This window comes from Triticum aestivum, chromosome 6B (genome assembly GCF_018294505.1).
Source record: "Triticum aestivum cultivar Chinese Spring chromosome 6B, IWGSC CS RefSeq v2.1, whole genome shotgun sequence".
Taxonomy (NCBI): Eukaryota; Viridiplantae; Streptophyta; class Magnoliopsida; order Poales; family Poaceae; genus Triticum; species Triticum aestivum.
Genome location: NC_057810.1, coordinates 486,972,301 through 486,991,330, shown reverse-complemented (window position 1 = coordinate 486,991,330; position 19,030 = coordinate 486,972,301). Strand labels below are relative to the sequence as shown.

The window sequence follows — 19,030 nt, the reverse complement described above, 5'->3', positions numbered from 1 at the left end:
GTACGTGTGGTACTTGGATCGGTTGGATCGCGAAGACGTTCGACTACATCAACCGCGTTATTGAAACGCTTCCGCTTTCGGTCTACGAGGGTACGTACGTGGACACACTCTCCCCTCTCGTTGCTATGCATCACATAGATAGATCTTGCGTGATCGTAGGATTTTTTTTGAAATTACCGCGTTCCCCAACAACACTGGTGCGAGCCATAATCGAGCGCCTGGAGGAGGAAAAAGACTCGGCAGACGGCTTGGGGAGGAAGAAGAAAGCTGGATGGCTGTTGGATGTTAATCCAATTCTCCAAAAATGGACCTACATAGATTTTTTTTCTCTAGATGCCCTACACATAGTCGATCCTTTAACCTCACATCATGGTCCCACGACATTCTTTTTGGAAGAGGGGAATACATTAATATCACGAAGATAACAATTACACCGAGCCTCTGCACCTCTAAGATGTCGCAAAGACATCCAGGATGCACACAACTAAAGAAGAAAATAAAAAGAAAGAAAAAAAACAAAGGTTACTCGAGTCCAACAATGCATCAGTATCTGTAGATCTTGGTCATCTAGACGTTGTGTCTCTTGAGTTTCATCCAACAATTTATCAACGTGAATGGTTTGTCCTTCGTTCTTTAGTATAGAACAGCAACACATTCAGACTATACAACGTGATGATTATCAAGTTGGAACTTGAGTGAATTAATGAATTGACCAACCTGTAAAGTAACAAGAGGCAAAACTTACGATCTCCGTGATTGATGACTTGACCAACCTGTAAAGTAACAAGAGGCAAAACTTACGATCTCCGTGATTGATGCGCTCGGTAGCCACCTTCTCTCCACTCGTGTAATCTCACCACAATACTTCATGGCGGAGTTTGAGATGGTGTACCACCAATGTTCTTGCGACTTCACATTGTGATCATGAATCAGGTGCAAGTTGTAAGGCGCGAAGTGCTTTTGCCCATGAAGTCAAGAATGCACATTTAGCCAAAACACTATGGCCCCTTGCTTCATGCCTACAAAGTCCGCACTTCTGGCCAAGCACACATCGCACAACAACTCACCATCCATCACCCGGTACCCCACCATCGTGCTTGCTTCAACGAAACAACAAGAACTTAAAACAAAAACTCAATGGCATTACGATGGACACTTGCCGGGTGTGGTGTCCAGCATGGATTACATCGGCAGGTGCGGAGCATACCTGGTTGCGGACAGATGCGGGGTGGACGGCAGCGTAGTCAAAGGCGGGCGGGTGCGGGGGGTGGGGGGGGGGGTCTGCCAAGGCCTGGGCTGCGACCGGAGTGGTACAGTCTTGGCGTCAGGCTAGGAGGGTGCGAATATAGTGAAGGGGGGAGACATAGCGGGAGAAAAGTGGTCAGAAAGAGGAGATTTGAGTGGATCGGAGGTGTTCATGGATATTCGCATCCATGGATATTTGCGGCACCGTGTTGAAAGATAAAAAAAATGTCCAAACACGTTGGTCCGGATGTTTGCAGATGATTTGAGGGACTGTTGAAAATGCCCTAAGGGCCTTAGTTTAAGACCGTGGAAGCGGCTCCGTTCTAAGAAAACATCCTGAAAGCTACTAGTCCCTGCATCTGATATTCATGGAAACGAACACCGATGTACAAGGACCATGACGCTGGCTCGGCAAAGGTCGTTTTCCCAGTGACAAAACCTCAGGTTTCCCACTCAAGACCACTTTTGCAGTTTGGCTGCAGCGGTGGAGGGGGCTCGATCACGCGGTCGACCATGGAAATGCGCACGGTGAAAACGACGTGCGCCGTGCACGGCAATCCACAGGCCAGCTTCGATCGATGAATCGATCGGTCAGACCCACCTAGGTAGCCCTGGTCGTGCGCGGTGCATGCCTCCATGAGATTCTTTTGTAGCTCGCGCCACCCTGGTCTGCCCCGGCCGGCTCCAGCCGCTGATTCTTCTTGGCATTGGACATGGCGTGTCGTGTCGTGTACACGACCATGCGTCACAAGATATTTCCGTCGCGTGCCCGTGCGTAGTGGCCGGCCGAGCCAGGTCATGTGCCTGGGATTGGCATGCACTTTACGTCAGCCCCCTTTACACCGCGCGCGGATGCATGCACTACGCACAGTCAAAGCCGGCCGGCGGCCGGGCGAGCCATGTATGTGCGGCCTGCTGACAGCTGGGTCCCACACGCAGGGCTCGAATGGGGCGCGGAACACTGTGTGGAGACTCAGGTGCGTACGTGCATGCTCGGTCTGTAGATCCGTAGATGTGATCGATCATCGGACGATGGAGCCAGGAATCAGCATCCACCACGCACAGGCCGGGCATAGCATGCACATGCACTCACCGTGCATGGATCTTGTTTTTATTATAAATTTTACGATTAGAAGGATGACGCAAACACACCACACAAACTAGATATGGAGAACATCTCAAAAAGAAAAACTAGATTTAGAGAAGAAGAAGACTTTATCAAAGATCTATCTTTCTCGATCACCAACTTCTCACCTACTTGAGTTCTCCCATTTCTATCATAGTTTTAACCCGCTATAGCCTTTTCAGCAGGGTGCCGCTAAATGGTCGTCTTCACAAATAGCCCGCTATAGCTCTGCTATTGCTGATTTGGAGGATCACGGTTATTTTTCATAGGCCGCTATTTAAAACATTGATTTCTATCGATATTAGGCCCGTGAATCAACATTTTTTTGGCCCAAACCCGTCCTCGGGTTTCAAACCGTTCCCATGCCCGTACCCGGCTAGGTGCGGGCCATACCCACTGGTAAAAATATCCATCTCGGCCATCTTACCCAATTCACACTTCACCATGTATTTTTCAGCAATTCCATATATATACACACCATTTCAGCATGTATACTTCAACATTTCAGAACATATATACCACATTTTAGCTGCTCAGCACATATATATCATGATTTGTTGTGTGATGGAATCAAAAGAATGGTATTAATTTTCAGAAGTGGGTAGCAATAAGCACGAACCAGATGGCACTAAACAATGTCCAAACACGTTCATAAATTAATGAGTAACCTGTAAGTGAACTTTTTAGAGAAACATTCACATATGTTCTTTTTTTCTAATTAGAAGACAAACAAGAGGTACACAATTTTCTCTATTTTTATTTTATTGAAGACACTTGTGCAGCCCCTACTTTGAAATGATCAAATGAAGGAGACTATATCATAAGATCAACAAAATCAGAGACAAAGTAGTGTGTTCACAAAACAAGGTCAACACATTTAAACAAGATCATCCACATGGGTAAGGGGAGGGGTTTTCGGTCGCCGAGGCTAGCAATTATGTTATCCTAGGGTAAAACAGTTTTTCATCCTTGAGTGAATGACACATGAGACCTACCTGTTAGAAAGAATTAGTAAATGAGTATGCGGATAGGCGGTCACGAGGGTATGGGTATGGCTTTCCTGCACCCATACCCGGCTTACCCGATGGGTATATTTTTTTCCAAACCCTTACCCTAATAGGGTTTTACCCGGCGGGTTCGCGGGTTGCAGGTACCCATTGCCATGTTGAGCCCCTGATAGTTTCCTCAATTCACTATATATGCTCGGAACAAAAACTTCCAAAATGCAAATTTTATAATACATCTTTTAGCTATGAAAATTGCTATTTTGTCTAACTTTGATAATGATCTATGAAAACTATTTTTTATTTTTTCAATCAATAGATATTTTTGCACAATAATTATTCTAATTTGGACGGACCGGTGAACGTTTCTGCTCGAGAATCTAGAAAGTTGTTTTATCTCCCTATTCTTGCGTTTTGTACATTAGGGCATGTACAATGGTTGATAAGATAGTCTTATCTTAAGTCTTGCATGTAAGTTAGAGATGACAAAAAAAGATGTCTACAATGGGTCATTTCTTAGTCTTATCTTCAATAACTAGTTATTCCTAAAAACGTGGTGAGACATATTGTACTAAGAGATCATCTTTTGTCTTCTCTTAAATAAAAGAAGACAAGCCTTTCCTTACGAGTTCTCTCTCCTTCACCTCATCATTTATCCTACGTGTCATTCTTAAGATAGCACCATTGTACATGCCCTTATATGTTTTTTAGTAGGAGAATGCAGAGCTAATTTTCTCGCACGTGCGTATTTGCTAGTAGAAATAAATATCCATCGAAAGACATCTCACAAGCACGCATGCATGCACGTACGCGTACGTACGGCCTGTGTCCGCTAGAACATCAATCAATATCTTCAACTCGGGCGACAGTACACGGGGGGGCATAGTATTGGCAAAGGCATCTTTGTCCCGGACGGCCGGGCCGGCTTCATTTAAATCCCGGCTCCCTCTCCCTGCCCGGAAAAATGAAGCCAGACAAGGGTCAGACGGTGTCCCGCGAGCACGCTCGATGCATGCCAGTACACCTACTTTGCAAAGTCGACGTACGTACGTACCCTAGGCGCGTGCATGAGTGCTCAAAATCAAAAACCGGCTCGTGTCACGTCGCCATAGCTCCACAAGCTAGCCCGTGCCCCTACACGTACGACGCAGCAGCATCGATGTACTATACGTGTAGCCGAGCAGTAATGAGCTACTGGGAAGGAGTAGCCAGCTACAGGGTTTCCTCTCTCCCTCCGTGTATCTCTCTCGCGTACGTACGTGGTCGCGGCCATGGAATTCGAAGATGTCGATCGCGCTAGTAGAGGGAGGGAGGGAGAGGGCGCGTCGTGGCCGGCCGGGCCGGGCAGACCGGCCGCATCGCGCCACAGTCGGCCGGGGCCCGGCGATCCCCACCACTCATTCCCCTTTTCGGTCATAAATAGTCTCGAGATACCCGCCCGGCTGTGGGCGGAGACACACGCCAAGGCAAGAAGAGAGCTAGTAGCGCTCGTTGGCCTCGGCCCCCCATTCCGTCCCACTGCTCGCTCCCACCCCACCCCCAGTATAAACTTACCTGCAGTCCCACCCGGGCATTCTGTCTCACTCCCACCTCATTCCCATCTTCTTCTCGCTTTGTCCAGAGCTACATCCTCCACCACCACCGGCCCATACCGCCTCGTCGCCCCCTGCCTTTCCGTCGTTGCTCGCGGCAAGTTCCACATGCAGTAGTAGTACTACTACTAGCAGATACTACGTGTTTTTGTTTTGTTTTGTTTCGGCTTTCAAATCAGGAGCAACGACAGACAGATCCGCGGCTTTCTCGAATTGGGCTTAGCTGCATCCATCCATCCTGCAGGTCCATCAAATCAAATCCGAAGGGAAGCTAGAGCAGCCACCTACCCAGACATCAAATCACCTCATCACATCAAATCAAAGGGGACCAAAAGGATATCTCTACCTCCCCTCCCCTCCCCGCCCCGCTCGTATAAAATCCCCCTTTCTACACACACGCAATTCCTTGCTTCCTCAATCTCGACTCATCTCTCCATTGTAGTGGTAATTTCTTGCGATCCGTTCGAGCACGATCAAAGCGAGAAGCCACCCACACACATACTTAGCCGTAGCGGTGGTGCTACTTGCCGCCGATCGATAAGCAGACTCAGGGCATAGCGGCTGCTACTACATACATTCATAATGTCGTCGTCCTCCTCCTCGTCGGCTGTCTTCAACCTGGACCACCTCGCGCCGTCCCCCACCGAGCAGCTCTGCTACGTCCACTGCAACTGCTGCGACGCCATCCTTGCAGTATGTGCCGTCCACCTACCGACAGCGCTTGCTAATTGCTTGAAATATTAGCATCACATCCTAGCCTCGTTTCTCCTTGTTTTTAGCTTTCTTGCTGGTTGGTAAGTTTGTAAGGAGTGATCAAGTTTGATGCCCGCATCAGGTCGGTGTGCCGTGCAGCAGCCTGTTCAAGACGGTGACGGTGAGGTGCGGCCACTGCGCCAACCTGCTCTCCGTCAACCTCCGCGCCCTCCTGCTCCCTCCCGCGGCGCCTCCGGCAAACCAGCTCCAGTTCGGCCACTCCTTGCTTTCCCCTACTTCCCCCCATGGCCTCTTGGTAAGTCCTTCCGATCTGTACTTATGAGCCCATATACCGACCGGTGTCTGCGTACTTAGGTCTTGTTTGGCGTAGGACGAGGTTGCGTTCCAGACGCCGAGCCTACTGATGGACCAGGCGAGCACCAACCTGAGCGGCTTCACGGGCCGCAGCAACAGCAGCTGCGCCAGCAACCTGCCGGCGATGCCGATGCCTGCCGCCAAGCCTGCGCAGCAGGAAACCGAGCAGTCGGCAAAGAGCGCCCCATCGGCGAACAGGCGTAAGGACCAGCTCTTCTTGTCAGGTTCTTTATATTGGTCTTCTTTCATTTGCTAGCTATACGTTAGTCAAAGCAAACAGCCCACGAGCTTGGATGTCGTTCACCTCGCACTGTTCGTGGGACGAAGGAAGCTGCCCCATGTACTCCTCTCGGTCTGTCGATATTTGCTGCACATTCTTTGTTGCTTAGCTTTGTTTTTGTTTTTTTAGGGTTAAGGGTCTTATCAACATGAGGCACATACTTATCACCTCGATCAGTATTCAGTAGTGTCATGTCCTTGAAGTTTAGTGGATTCGTTATACTCCATGATCATCTAGGTAACTTTTTTTCCCTTTATCGAAAAGAAAATCTAAATACCTTTTTTAGCTGTGTGCTACTACAGCGATAAATGAGCAAGATAGGGAAAAGAGATCATGTTAATTGATATCGTAGTGTTACATGAGATCAATATGGGAGAGATAACACCAAGACATACAATCATGGGTACCCATGCTTGTCTCCGATCTGTGTGCGTGGTTATGTATAGTAGCGGAACCTAGGTAAAAGCATGCACACCCATTCGTTCATGTCTTCCTGCGTATGCTGATCCGAATCTACGATGCCAATTTGTCTATGCAGCTCCGGAGAAGCGTCAGCGAGTTCCCTCCGCCTACAACCGCTTCATCAAGTAAGATCTTGCGACGATCTATCGATCTATGTTTCTGCGTACATATGCATGCATGCTGTTCTTGGCGTACGTTTTCTCACGCTGTATGCTGACGATTTGCGACAGGGATGAGATCCAGCGCATCAAGGCCGGCAACCCGGACATCACCCACCGCGAGGCCTTCAGCGCAGCCGCAAAGAATGTAAAATCTCTCCTCCGCTACGCTACTGCAAGTGCATAGTACCTAGTAGGAGAGGTGTAGCTCCTAGCTAGATAGCGCTGTTTGCGTGTCGTCTTGATTTGACCGGTCGCCTTACGCGCGGTGTCAGCACGGACACAGGGACAGCTTGTGTTCGGCCGCTTGCGAGCAAGATGCCGAGCGAACTCTGTGCAGCATCAGTGCATGCACCGGTGCTTTAAGCCACCACACAGTAAATACCAGTACTACAATGCATGCATGGGACTATGGGAGCTAGATAGGGTTTGTTCAGATTTGTTTCGACAAGCTTCTTTTTGCTAATCCAAACCTGCTTATTTCTTGGCATGTTGTTGATGCAACCAGTGGGCCCATTTCCCGCACATCCACTTCGGCCTCATGCCGGATCAGGGATTCAAGAGGACCTTCAAGGTTCAGGTACTTTAGCTTTTATTTACGGTTTCCTAAACCCTTAGCCTATCTACCACTGCACTTTCAGGTCTTAATTCATCAGCATGTGGGTAGCTCTGAAACCGGAGCGAAGTTTTGTAGTAATTGCAGGAATTAACGGTTTGTGATTTGCAGGATGGCGCCGAAGACATGCTTCTCAAGGATGGTCTCTATGCTGCGGCGGCCGCGGCGGCTGCCAACATGAGCGTTACTCCACTTTAATTACCTAGCTAATGAGCAAGCCTCTCGAGTTCTGCGAACGTTCGAAGTTAGCTAACTCTCTTCTGCGGCTCCAATCTAGGGTTCCTTGTTAGATAGTATCATCAACATCGCGTGTGTGTTAGATCTACTACTTTCATTTCTGTCCGTTTGGGGCCTGGAACGGAGAATCGAGTTGAATACCTAGGTTTCTCAGTTGTCATGATCATCTGTTTGGCTATCTATAGGTGTAGTGAGTTTGTCTTCTCTATTTCCATTACTTCATCTTTTCCATGTTTATCTTTTCACTTCCACAACTTCTTACACCTATTCACCTGTAGAAAAGTAGGTGTGTCTTAAGAACATGTTTTCAGCATTACTGATGTATGTCTTTCCTTCCCTTCCATGTATTTTCGGTCAATGGAAAACAATCCATCTTCATGGAATAGCTGGCTTGCATCTGTATTACCTAAAAAGACGTATGTATTTTATCCTTATTTATTTCAGTTTTACAAAATAAATTTGATTGAAAGCTATTAAATTTGAATTTTAAACAAAAGGCAATCGATTAGAATCTGCTTAATTTGCTGGAGCTCTGATATGATCCACCACCTCGCCCCCGTAGTTAATGAGAGAAAGAATATTTACATACACCAAGTAAACATTTATAGTTAGGAAGTCAGAGTGAGATGAGAGGGTGCAAACAAATATACATCTAAAATTTACTTCGAAAAAAGTAGCAACCACTGTGTATTTATAAAGTTATAATGATTAAAAATATCCCCTTCATAATCTAAATTTCTCAAACAACTTATCTCATGATAAAAACCTAGAATTGGTATGTGTAGCATACGGAAATGTCAAATACTTGAGGTGAAAAATATGCCTATACATGTTAGCTCTTGATTATCACAGAATTAGCCCATATTTTGGAACTATGAAATATTCTGTGTACAAAATATTTAAGTGGACTAGAAGATAAACCGCGTGTTGCAGTGGGAACACTGCCAGAAATAGGTAGGCTCCATACATGCATAAGAGCATCTCTAGCAGACCTTGTATTATGCCTACACGCATAACCCGTTTGCAGTCTCGTGTATATTAAACTATATATTTGAAAGAAAAAAACTTTCGCGGAAAAAATTGCAACCACACTGATCATTCATAGTTCATCACATACTACATGATCATACATACTACATGATACTGCTACTACTACTACTAGAGAGGGGTGGGGGATCTGCGGGCTCGCGGCAGCTACCAAAATGGACGAGCTCGGCTCGCAGCAGCGAGGCCGACGCAGTGGAGGAGCTCGGTCATCGTTCAGTCCTCCTCGTGGGAGCTAACGAGGTCGATGTACTTCTTCTTCTGCTCCTCACGGATGCGCCGCCACTCGTCGTCCTTGTCCTTCGCGGCGAGGTTGGCCGCGACCACCTGCTTTCACAGGAGCTCTTTGATCTCCTCGTCGCGGCGGCGGCGCTCCTTCTCCTCTCGCAAGCTCCGTGCGGCAATCGCGACCGCGTCGACATCGCCGCCGATGTAGTCTTCGGGACCGATGACGCCTCAGTGCTGGATCTCCTCCGGCTCCCGCTTGACGGCGATGAACTCGCCCTCCTCCTACTCCTTCTTCACGGGGAGAAGCACCGCGCCGGAGGTGAGCCACGCGGCCGAGGATGAGCCCGCGGATGAGGACGAGCCTGCGGCCGAGGAGGGCGTCCGCCCGTGCCGGCGGTCGTACTCCTCCGTCTCGCGACGGAGGAGCCTTGACGGTGGCTAGCTCGAGGCCTTGGTTGGTCCGCTTTTGGCCTCGCGCTTCCTTGCGCCGTCCGCGCGGACACACCGCTCGTGCTCGGGGTCGCCGCCCCTGCCGGAGCTCCACATACGGCCCCACATGGCGGCTGGATGCGGAAGTGGGCTCACCGGCGACGAGAAATGAGAGGGAGGGAGTGGGGAATCACAGGGAAACGCGGCGGCGGTGGGATAGGATTTTGACTCGTATCTGCCCCGCAAATCCGTAGTTATATAGCTTTGGCGGTGAGGTTTGTGGGCCGCGGTAAAAAAAATTACGGGTCGAACGAGTATACGGGCTCTGTTCTAGCCAGAAAATTGGGCCGAGCCCGTATACTCGCCGGAATTATGCGGGTTAGCGCGTTATACGGGGTCTGCTAGAGATGCTCTAATTAGGTTGATGCCCTGAATAATAGCAAGGATTAATTATGATGATGTGGCAAACTGGCAACCATGCATGATTCGCTGCTGTGCGGAAAGCTCGCTTGTATGGTAAAAATATGCAGACTAGACTCCTTGCGCCTGGAGTGTGTTGTTTTCTTTCTTTTTTTTGGGCTTGTTGAGCTGTGCCCTCAGCAGAACCTGTTTACTATGTTGTGAGACTCGGGTGGTGTGTGTGTGTGAACTTGCTTCGGTTGTATGTTTTGTGGCGGTTTGCTTTATTTATAAAGCGGGGCGAAAGCCTTTTTCGGTAAAAATATGCACTGACTTAGTAGATTGATAATGAAGCAAAGAATCTGCATAATTTGTTGGAGCTCAGATATGATCCACCACCTCGCCCATGTAGTCAAGGAAAGAAAGAATATTTACATACACCAAGTGAACATTTATATTTAGGAAGTCAGAGTGAGATGAGAGGGTGTACAAAAATATACATCTAAAATTTACTTCGAAGTGACTAGTAACCCCCGCATATTTATAAATTTATAAAAATTAAAGATGGACGTTAAGGAACTATCAACGTACTGTCACACCATCCATCTTGTTATTTTCCTGCCATTTGATGTGAACTATGGAAACGATAAGGCTGCTTCTTCTAAGCACACCATCATAATCTAAATTTGCCAAACATCTTCATCTCATGATAATAACGTAGAATTGATATGTAAGGTATGTGGAAATATCAAATACTTAAGGTGAGAAATATTCCTAAGTGTTACTCTTTATGATCTCAAAATTAGCCCATCTTTTGAACCATGGTATGTTCTGTGTACAAAATAGTTAAGTGAAGATAACCCTTGTGTTGCAGTGAGAACATTGCTAAAAATAGGTAGGCTCGAGACATGGATAATTAGGTTGATGCCATGAATAATTGTGAGGATTAATTATGGTGACGTGCCAACCATGCACAATTTGTTAATGGGGAAGGGTCGGATGTGTAGAAAAATTGGTAATGGCTTGGAAGGTTGATGATGTGGCGAGCACACATGATATATTGACTTGGAATGGCTGCTTTTTTAGGAAATATAGTTAGTGTGTTGTAACTAATTTTTTTTCAAAACGGAGGTAAAAGAATTGCCTCATCGATTAATTAAGAAGAAGAGAATTGCCTAGTTAATCTATGGAAAACCGGGCTAAAACCGATACAATCAGACCATAATTGGATTACTCACCAATCATGACCCCACGAGCACACGTGCAACCCGCCAAACCCTCCTAACACACAATAACTCCCCACGCTTGAACACCACAATTTTGAACCCGACAAGAACATCCCAACAAAAGATAGTGGACCACGCCGAAACCACAATGACGACCCAAACCGGGAGGATGAGCCGAGGGACCGGGAATCATCTAGTAAGCAGCTGCGGGCACCTTACCTATGGAACCACTCTTCTTACCTTTGCACCTTGGTGACTTCTCCTTCACTATACCGGTCTGAGGGAAATCACTCGCCTTCTTGTATTTGCCCTTGAATGTCGTTCTCGTCGGGAGGCAAGCAATCGCCCTTCCAGTTCCAGGGCTAACAGTCTCCACGCTAGCGAGCAAGTCACAAAGCTCTTTTGCAAAGAGAGCATCGGAATTATCCTTCGGCGGGGGTGGAATGGATGCAGAAGCCACATGTGAATGCGCATGCGAGTTCTCACTAAGCTCACATGTCGAGGTTGAATCATGTCCCTCACACGTGGTCGCATGCGTGTCCACCATCATATGTTCCACTGATAGAGGCGAATCAGAGCTCGCACATAACACTTGAACCTTGGGCATCACCTGCAGCACCGGAGGCACAACCACGGCAATGGTCCCGCCCTCAGCGGTAGATATCACAGTGGGCAAGGCAGATGGCGGTGATGAGTTGTAACTATTTAAGTATAGAGGATAATGACAATGCATGCAAATAACCATGCATGGGTTATTTTGGTTTTATTGTGTGCTGTTTACACTTAATGGTTATTGTAACCTCTTGGATATCCATGTTATTGTTATACCTTAATCCATATGCACGTTAATTGCTTGTTAGACCCTAGAAACCCAAACCATATTAGTACATGAAATGTGCTACTTGCAAAATTACATCGGGTATTGCCATATGCATTACCAATTGCTAGGATAAACAATGTCATACATACACCAGATGTATTCCGATGGAATATTCATACATCATGGTATTTTCGGTAAAATCTATGTATAACGACTCTTGAATCGCAAAGTCATTTTTTCGCCGCGTGGAAGCATGTGTCTTTGATCTCCGAGTGCAATCACTTGGAGGCTGCGGTGCCGGCTATATTGCCCTAGTTTGGATGTCAGTTCGAGAGTCGTGAGCCTTGGCATTTAATTTTTACTGTGGTTGATATACCGCTCAAAGCAGTGACTCTCACTTGTAATTTCTTCTGATATGCTTTGTATGATAATAGTAACTATGTAATAAGATGGCTGTTTGCATCACCGCAATGCAAGGCTGGGATTTTAGGATTAACGATTTAAATAAATCACCAATTTCGCATGAGGGCTAGCTAGCTACTGCCTAGGTTTGAAAATATTTGAAGTTCTAGGTTTGTCCTAAGTCCAATCCCTTAAGTTTGACCAACTTTATAGAAAAAGTTGCCAATATCTACAACATAAAATACATACAGAATGAAATATTTGTTATATTGAATCTAATAAAACTAATTTGATGATGTCGACGTTAGCACATTTTTCTACAAACTTAAACACGTTTGACTTAGATCAGCTATTTCAGAATAACAAACAATATGATTTACATTGAAATGCAAGTCGGTTACCAAGGAAATGAAACCACAAAAAATCATATAAATTGTTTTTCTAAATCTCTTTTTGATATGATTCTTTATTGATCGCTACCAAGTCTTGTAGTATGATTTGACTCTTTTTTTGATAAAGGGCTTTTTTATTGTTTCATAACATAGCGTCGAGGAATACAATCATGATGAGTATAAACCCGGTCTCTGTACAACCAGAGGATGCACAAATTTTGGTTTAACATCACACGTGTAACACATATTTGGCATTTTTTTACTCCGTACTTTACATTTATTATTGCGTTACAAACTGGCCATGTTCGATTTTATAGGCTTAAAAAATACGAGTTCGTTTTCGTTTTCCCGGCGGACCGGCCGACTGCGCCGATCGACCCACATACCATACCACATGTAGAACCAGAGGGCCCTGTTTTGTCGTGCCTTTTGTCTCCCTGGACGTACGTCCCGGGCCAGCCAGCAGGCAGATCGAGACCCAGAAACCAAGAGGAGCGTGACGAGAAAGAGGCGCCCACACACGCGTGCGGCCCCTACGACGGGACGTGTGCGGCGTGATTGCCGTGGCGTAGAGTACCGTACCGCGATCGGGCGACCGATGGATGATGTCGATCCGCCGGAGCCGTGTTGGGGCGCGCGCTCTCATGCCGTCGTGCTCATGATGCCCGCCGGCCATGAGGTGACTAGTGATACTGATCCCTGCCGTCGCCTGATCGCTGATCAGGTCTGAGCTGCGTGCGTTGGACCTTGCGCTCGTCGGTGGGCCATGTAACCGGACCCTTACTCCGGCCCATTTATTCGGCTGGACAGCCTGAACAGAAAGACACAAACCAGCGAGCAACTTGTTGACTAGAGGAGTTCCTATGTGACGCATTTTGCGTCAAAATGCTGCACTTTCGCACAGGCACGTCGTCGGTGCGCTGATTGGGCCGGCCCATTGCAGTGCGCTGCAAATACCAGGTGATAAATTGCAAAAAATAGTAGGGTGCGACGGTTGGGAATCCAACTCAGCACTGGCGACTCGCACGCGCACCCTACTAGCCACTAGGATGGACGAGCTCATTTGACCAAACTGCAGCGTGAACCTACAAGAACTAAAGAAAGTATAAGACTGTTTGAAAAACATACTTTACGATTTCCCAAATAGCAAAAACAAAAGGTGCATATTTTATCAAACGCGAACACTATTAGTTTTATTTTACAAATTTTTAGAAAACTCAAACATTTTTCCAACACACAAACGAATTTTGGAGACGCGAACATATTTTTTTGGAACGGAAACATTTTTTAAACTACCCAAAAAACTGAACAGGAACAATTTTTCAAATTTCAAAACAAAATTTGGAAACACAAACAACTTTTGAATTTCCCAAATATTCTTGGAATTTGTGACATTTCTTTAAAGCACAAACATTTTCTAAATCTTAAGAACAAATTTTGAAACAGAGAACAAATTTGGAAGCACGAACAATTTTTTAAAGCATGAACAATTTTTGAATGTTGAGAACAAATTTTGAAATGGAGAACAAATTTGGAAGCTCGAACAATTTTTGAAAGCATGAACAATTTTTGAATCTTGAGAACAAATTTTGAAATGGAGAACAAATTTGGAAGCACGAACAATTTTTGAAAGCATGAACAATTTTTGAATCTTGAGAACAAATTTTGAAATGGAGAACAATTTTTTAAGCGCGAACAATTTTTGAATGTTGAGAACAAATTTTGAAATGGAGAACAAATTTAGAAGCGCGGACAATTTTTTTAAAGCATGAACAATTTTTGAATGTTGAAAACAAATTTTGAAATGGAGAACACATTTGGAAGCACGAACAATTTTTGAAAGCACGAACAATTTTTGAATGTTGAGAACAAATTTTGAAATGGAGAACAATTTTTTAAGCGCGAACAATTTTTGAATGTTGAGAACAAATTTTGAAATGGAGAACAAATTTAGAAGCACGGACAATTTTTTAAAGCATGAACACTTTTTGAATGTTGAAAACAAATTTTGAAATGGAGAACAAATTTGGAAGCGCGAATTGAAATGGGAAGATTTTTTGAAACTCCCAAACATAATTTGAAATGTGAACAAAAAGAAAAGAAAAAAAGAAGAAAAAGGAATTGAAAAATGAAATAAAGAAACAGAAAAACGAAGAAAGAAAAAGAAAAAAATAGGAAAAGCAACAAAGAAAAAGCAAATAGAAAAAACCAGTGAACAATTTTTGAAATGGAGAACAATTTTTTAAGCGCGAACAATTTTTGAATGTTGAGAACAAATTTCGAAATGGAGAACAAATTTAGAAGCGCGGACAATTTTTTAAAGCATGAAAAAAATTTAAATGTTGAAAACAAATTTTGAAATGGAGAACAAATTTGGAAGCGCGAATTGAAATGGGAAGATTTTTTGAAACTTCCAAACATAATTTGAAATGTGAACAAGAAGAAAACAAAAAGAGAAGAAAAAGGAATTGAAAAATGAAATAAAGAAACAGAAAAACGAAGAAAGAAAAAGAAAAAAAACAGGAAAAACAACAAAGAAAAAGCAAATAGAAAAAACCAGTGAAAACCCGGTTCAAGAACCTTCTAGAAGGTTCCCAAAACCGTTCAGGAACCCTCCAGAAGGTTCCCAAAACCGGAAGCTGCAGCGCCAGCGCTATCTCCTAACTGGGCCGGCCCATCTTGATCGCTATCGCTAGCTCTCTGTGCGAAGCCTCGACAAGTCGACGCATCGAGCGTCCAATAGGATTTTCCATTGACTAGGGCTTCTTTGGGAGCTTCATAACGATCAGCGCCATTTGACATGTTATCAGTTGCCTGGCATGTGTCGCGTTCTGGGCGCTTTCTTCGAAAAAAGTTATTTTTTCGCACGTGTTTTCGGCTTTTTAAACGGGTTTTTTTTGGTTTTTTCGACGTTTTGGTTTTCCACCAATCTTCCTTAGCTTTTGGGACAAAAAAATTTCAAAAAAAATTGCGCGATAAAATGCGTTTTTTTTCTTCCGCGAGAGGCACGGCATTGCTTTTGAGAGAGGCACAACCATGCCTCTCGGAAACGAAAAAAATGCATTTTATTTTTTTCTTCCGCGAGAGGCATGGTTTTGCTTTCGCGAGAGGCACGACATTAGCTTTTGAGAGAGGCACAACCATGCCTCTCGGAAACCAAAAAAACATGTTTTCTGTTTTTTTTTCACCAGAGGCACGGTTTTCTTCTGCAAGAGGCACGATTTTGCTTTCGCGATAGGCACGACCATGCCTCCCGGAAACGGAAAAAAATACGCATTTTCTTTTTTTTCCACGAGAGGCACTGTTTTGCTTCCGCGAGAGGCATGGTTGTGATTTCGCAAGAGGCACCGTCGTGCCTCTTTCGAAAAGAAAAAAATCCGTGCTTGCGGTTTGGTTTTTTTATGAAAAAAAAGTTCGCTAAAACATATCAAATAGGATCTAGTTTTGAAGATCTCGACGCGAGGAATCCAGCGGTGAAAACAATTCAAGATTTGGACACCCGGTTTAAGAGATAAAACATTTTGAATAACCGGATCTACGAAAAAAAGGAAAAACTCCCAGGTTGCAACAAGTGGCACATGCAGCGCGCCACTTGTCACAACTTAAAAAGGTGGGAGTGATCTTTGCAAGGAGTACTCCTAAACTAGTGATTTTGCACCAACCACCCCGGACCTTCCGTACATAGTATGTCCCATACACCACAAATCCAGTGGATACATGGAACTAATTCGGAACCGCCTGACACTGTCCACTACATCCGACCCTATAGTTCGAACTCATCACAAATACTTGATTGACCAAATCCATCGACCTTTCCCCGTGATCATCCTCCTTGTCCCACATCCATGCCATCGCCATCCTCCGATTTTGCTATGTGTCCACACTGCCGTCCTCCTGGTCCATCATAGTCGTCGATGCCTAGGACGTCGTATGCCCGCTGCCATCGACAATGGCTCGATAGAGTTTGTGGTGTCCCAGTCACTGGGAATAAAATAGAGACCATCACCCACAATGATCGGCGTGTCAAACAACACGCCCGAGAGAAGGTTGAGAAGGAGGTTGTAGCAAAGAACAACCTTGACTTGGAGTTACCCGTGTCCGCCATGCTCGTGCCCTCGACCGCACTGATACGTCCCCAACGTATCTATAATTTTTGATTGTTTCATGCTGTTATATTATTATTATTCAATGTTTTACAATCATTTCATAGCAACTTTCTATCATTTTTTGGGACTAACCTATTGACATAGTGCCCAGTGCCAGTTGCTGTATTTTGCTTGTTTTTTACAACACAGAAAATCAGTACCAAACGAAGTCCAAACGTAACGAAACTTTTTGGAGATTGTTTTTGGACCAGAAGACATCCACTGGGCCAATGAAGTACCAGAGGGGTGCCCTGAGGGGGGCACAACCCACCTGGGCATGCCTGGGCCCCCAGGCACGCCTTGGTGGGTTGTGCCCACCTCGATGGCCTCCCGCACCACCTCTTCGCCCTATAAATTTCCAAATATTCTAAAAACCCCGAAGGTAACCCTAGATTAGAAGTTCTGCCGCCACAAACCTCTGTAGCCACGAGAAACCAATCTAGACCCCGTTTTGGCACTCCGATGGAGGGGGAAATCATCACCGGTTGCCATCTTCATCATCCCGGCGGCCACTATGATGAGGAGGGAGTAGTCCATCCTCAGGGCTGAGGGTTTGTACCACACTAAAAAATACACTTCTGTGATGATACGTGTTTGTCACAGTAGGTCACGTTTTTTGTCATGCATGTACATCCATGACGATTTTATGACAGAATCAAGATAGTCATACCTATGCTGTCGTAGAAGTGTTCCATGACATTACCAAAATTATCACCACGGAAGTGTCCACTTCCATGACGATAAATCGCGCGTCATAGAAGTGCTTTCGTCAACAGTGACCAACACGTGGCATCCACCGTAACGGAGTGTTGTTAAGCTATCGGGTCCGGTTTTGGATCCGGTAACCCGTTAACAACCCGGACCAATGGGGATTTTCCACGTGTAAAATCATCATTGGCTGGAGGAAACACGTGTCAGCTCCGCGTTGGCACAGGTGTCAATCATCCAATGGCGAGATGCGCCTATGATATGTGGACACGTGGACCGGCCCATAAAGTTTAAATGGGCCTGCCCAACTAAAGGCCCACAAGATTTTGCGGACCATAATGGGCCGGCCCAGCTAAAGGCCCATGAGATTTTGCGGGCCATAATGGGATGGCCCAGCTAAAGGCCCATAAGATTTTGCGGGCCATAATGGGTCGGCCCAGGTAAAGGCCCACAAAATTTTTGTGTGCCATAATGGGCCGGGCCGGGTAAAGGCCCACAAGATTTTTTGTGGATCATAATGGGCCGGCCTAGCTAAAGGCCCACGAGATTTCGCCGGCATTAATGGGCCGGCCCACCTGTAGGCCCACAAGATTTTGAGGACCCTAGTAGGCCGGCCCATTAACTGGCTGCCATGTATTGGGCCAAATGCCGGTCCATATTTGATCCGGTCCATTAATGGCCTGCCATGTTCCGGGCCTAATAATGGCCCACATGAGATCCGGCCCGTTAAAATCCTACCACGTTTTGGGCCAAATTACGGCCCAGATCAGGTCCGGCCCTTTAAGAGGCTTTGGGCTAGATTATGGCCCATATCAGATTCGGCCTGTCAACTGGACGCTATGCTTTTGGGCTCACTTGCTAAAAGTAATTCGGCCTGATATTAGTTTCGGCCTGTTAAGGGCCCATTTAACATTTTGGCCCTATATTAATTTTGGCCTGTTAAAAGCTCGTCATATACTTGAGCCTAACTACGGTCCGGTTTGCATCTGGACTGCTCGCAGCCGATAATCTGATTGGGCCAAACAAGGACCGAGACAATTTTGGCCTGTTAAAAGCCCATGATTTGATTCGCACAATCATGGGCCGGGGTCCATTTCGGGCTGCTGCCGGCCCTGAGCTGTTCGGCACGTTTCAGGCCCAACCTACTTCTCATCCTCCTAAAATCCCATTGAGTTTTCTTGCTAAAAGAGGGCTGGCGGTTTACTCGGCCTATTAAAGGCCCGAATCTACTAGTGGGCCATTTTACTTTTGGCCTTTTAATGGACCAAGATGATGGGGCCCATGATGCAGATCATACATCGTGATTGCATGACGGCCCGATTATGTACCGTAATTTTACGGTTTGGCCGGTTTACTAAGAAAACAGGATATATATATATATATATATATATATATATATATATATATATATATACAGTAAAATAACTGCAGCATCGTGAATAAGAAAAA

General features: G+C 45.6%; 1 protein-coding gene across 2 annotated transcripts; it reads left to right on the top strand.

Annotated features, from left to right (window-relative positions):
- The first annotated feature begins 4,869 nt into the window (after positions 1–4,869).
- LOC123137614 (protein YABBY 4) lies at positions 4,870–8,173 on the top strand. 2 transcript variants are annotated; one of them, XM_044557431.1, is made up of 7 exons: positions 4,870–5,660; positions 5,803–5,976; positions 6,052–6,259; positions 6,854–6,902; positions 7,008–7,083; positions 7,444–7,515; positions 7,663–8,173. In XM_044557431.1, the coding sequence occupies exons 1-7, from the start codon at positions 5,550–5,552 to the stop codon at positions 7,747–7,749; spliced, it is 777 nt and encodes a 258-aa protein (XP_044413366.1). In that variant the 5' UTR covers positions 4,870–5,549; the 3' UTR covers positions 7,750–8,173. The 2 variants fall into 2 exon arrangements, with proteins under 2 accessions (XP_044413366.1, XP_044413368.1); XM_044557433.1 differs by having other exon boundaries at positions 4,879–5,660; positions 6,052–6,235.
- The last annotated feature ends 10,857 nt before the right edge of the window (positions 8,174–19,030 follow it).

Bases quoted from the DNA above. Each gene is read 5' to 3' on its own strand.
- LOC123137614 (XM_044557431.1), top strand. From the start codon at position 5,550: ATGTCGTCGTCCTCCTCCTCGTCGGCTGTCTTCAACCTGGACCACCTC. The intron at 5,661-5,802 runs GTATGTGCCGTC...TGCCCGCATCAG, and splicing joins GCTGCGACGCCATCCTTGCA to GTCGGTGTGCCGTGCAGCAG. The intron at 5,977-6,051 runs GTAAGTCCTTCC...TGTTTGGCGTAG, and splicing joins CTTCCCCCCATGGCCTCTTG to GACGAGGTTGCGTTCCAGAC.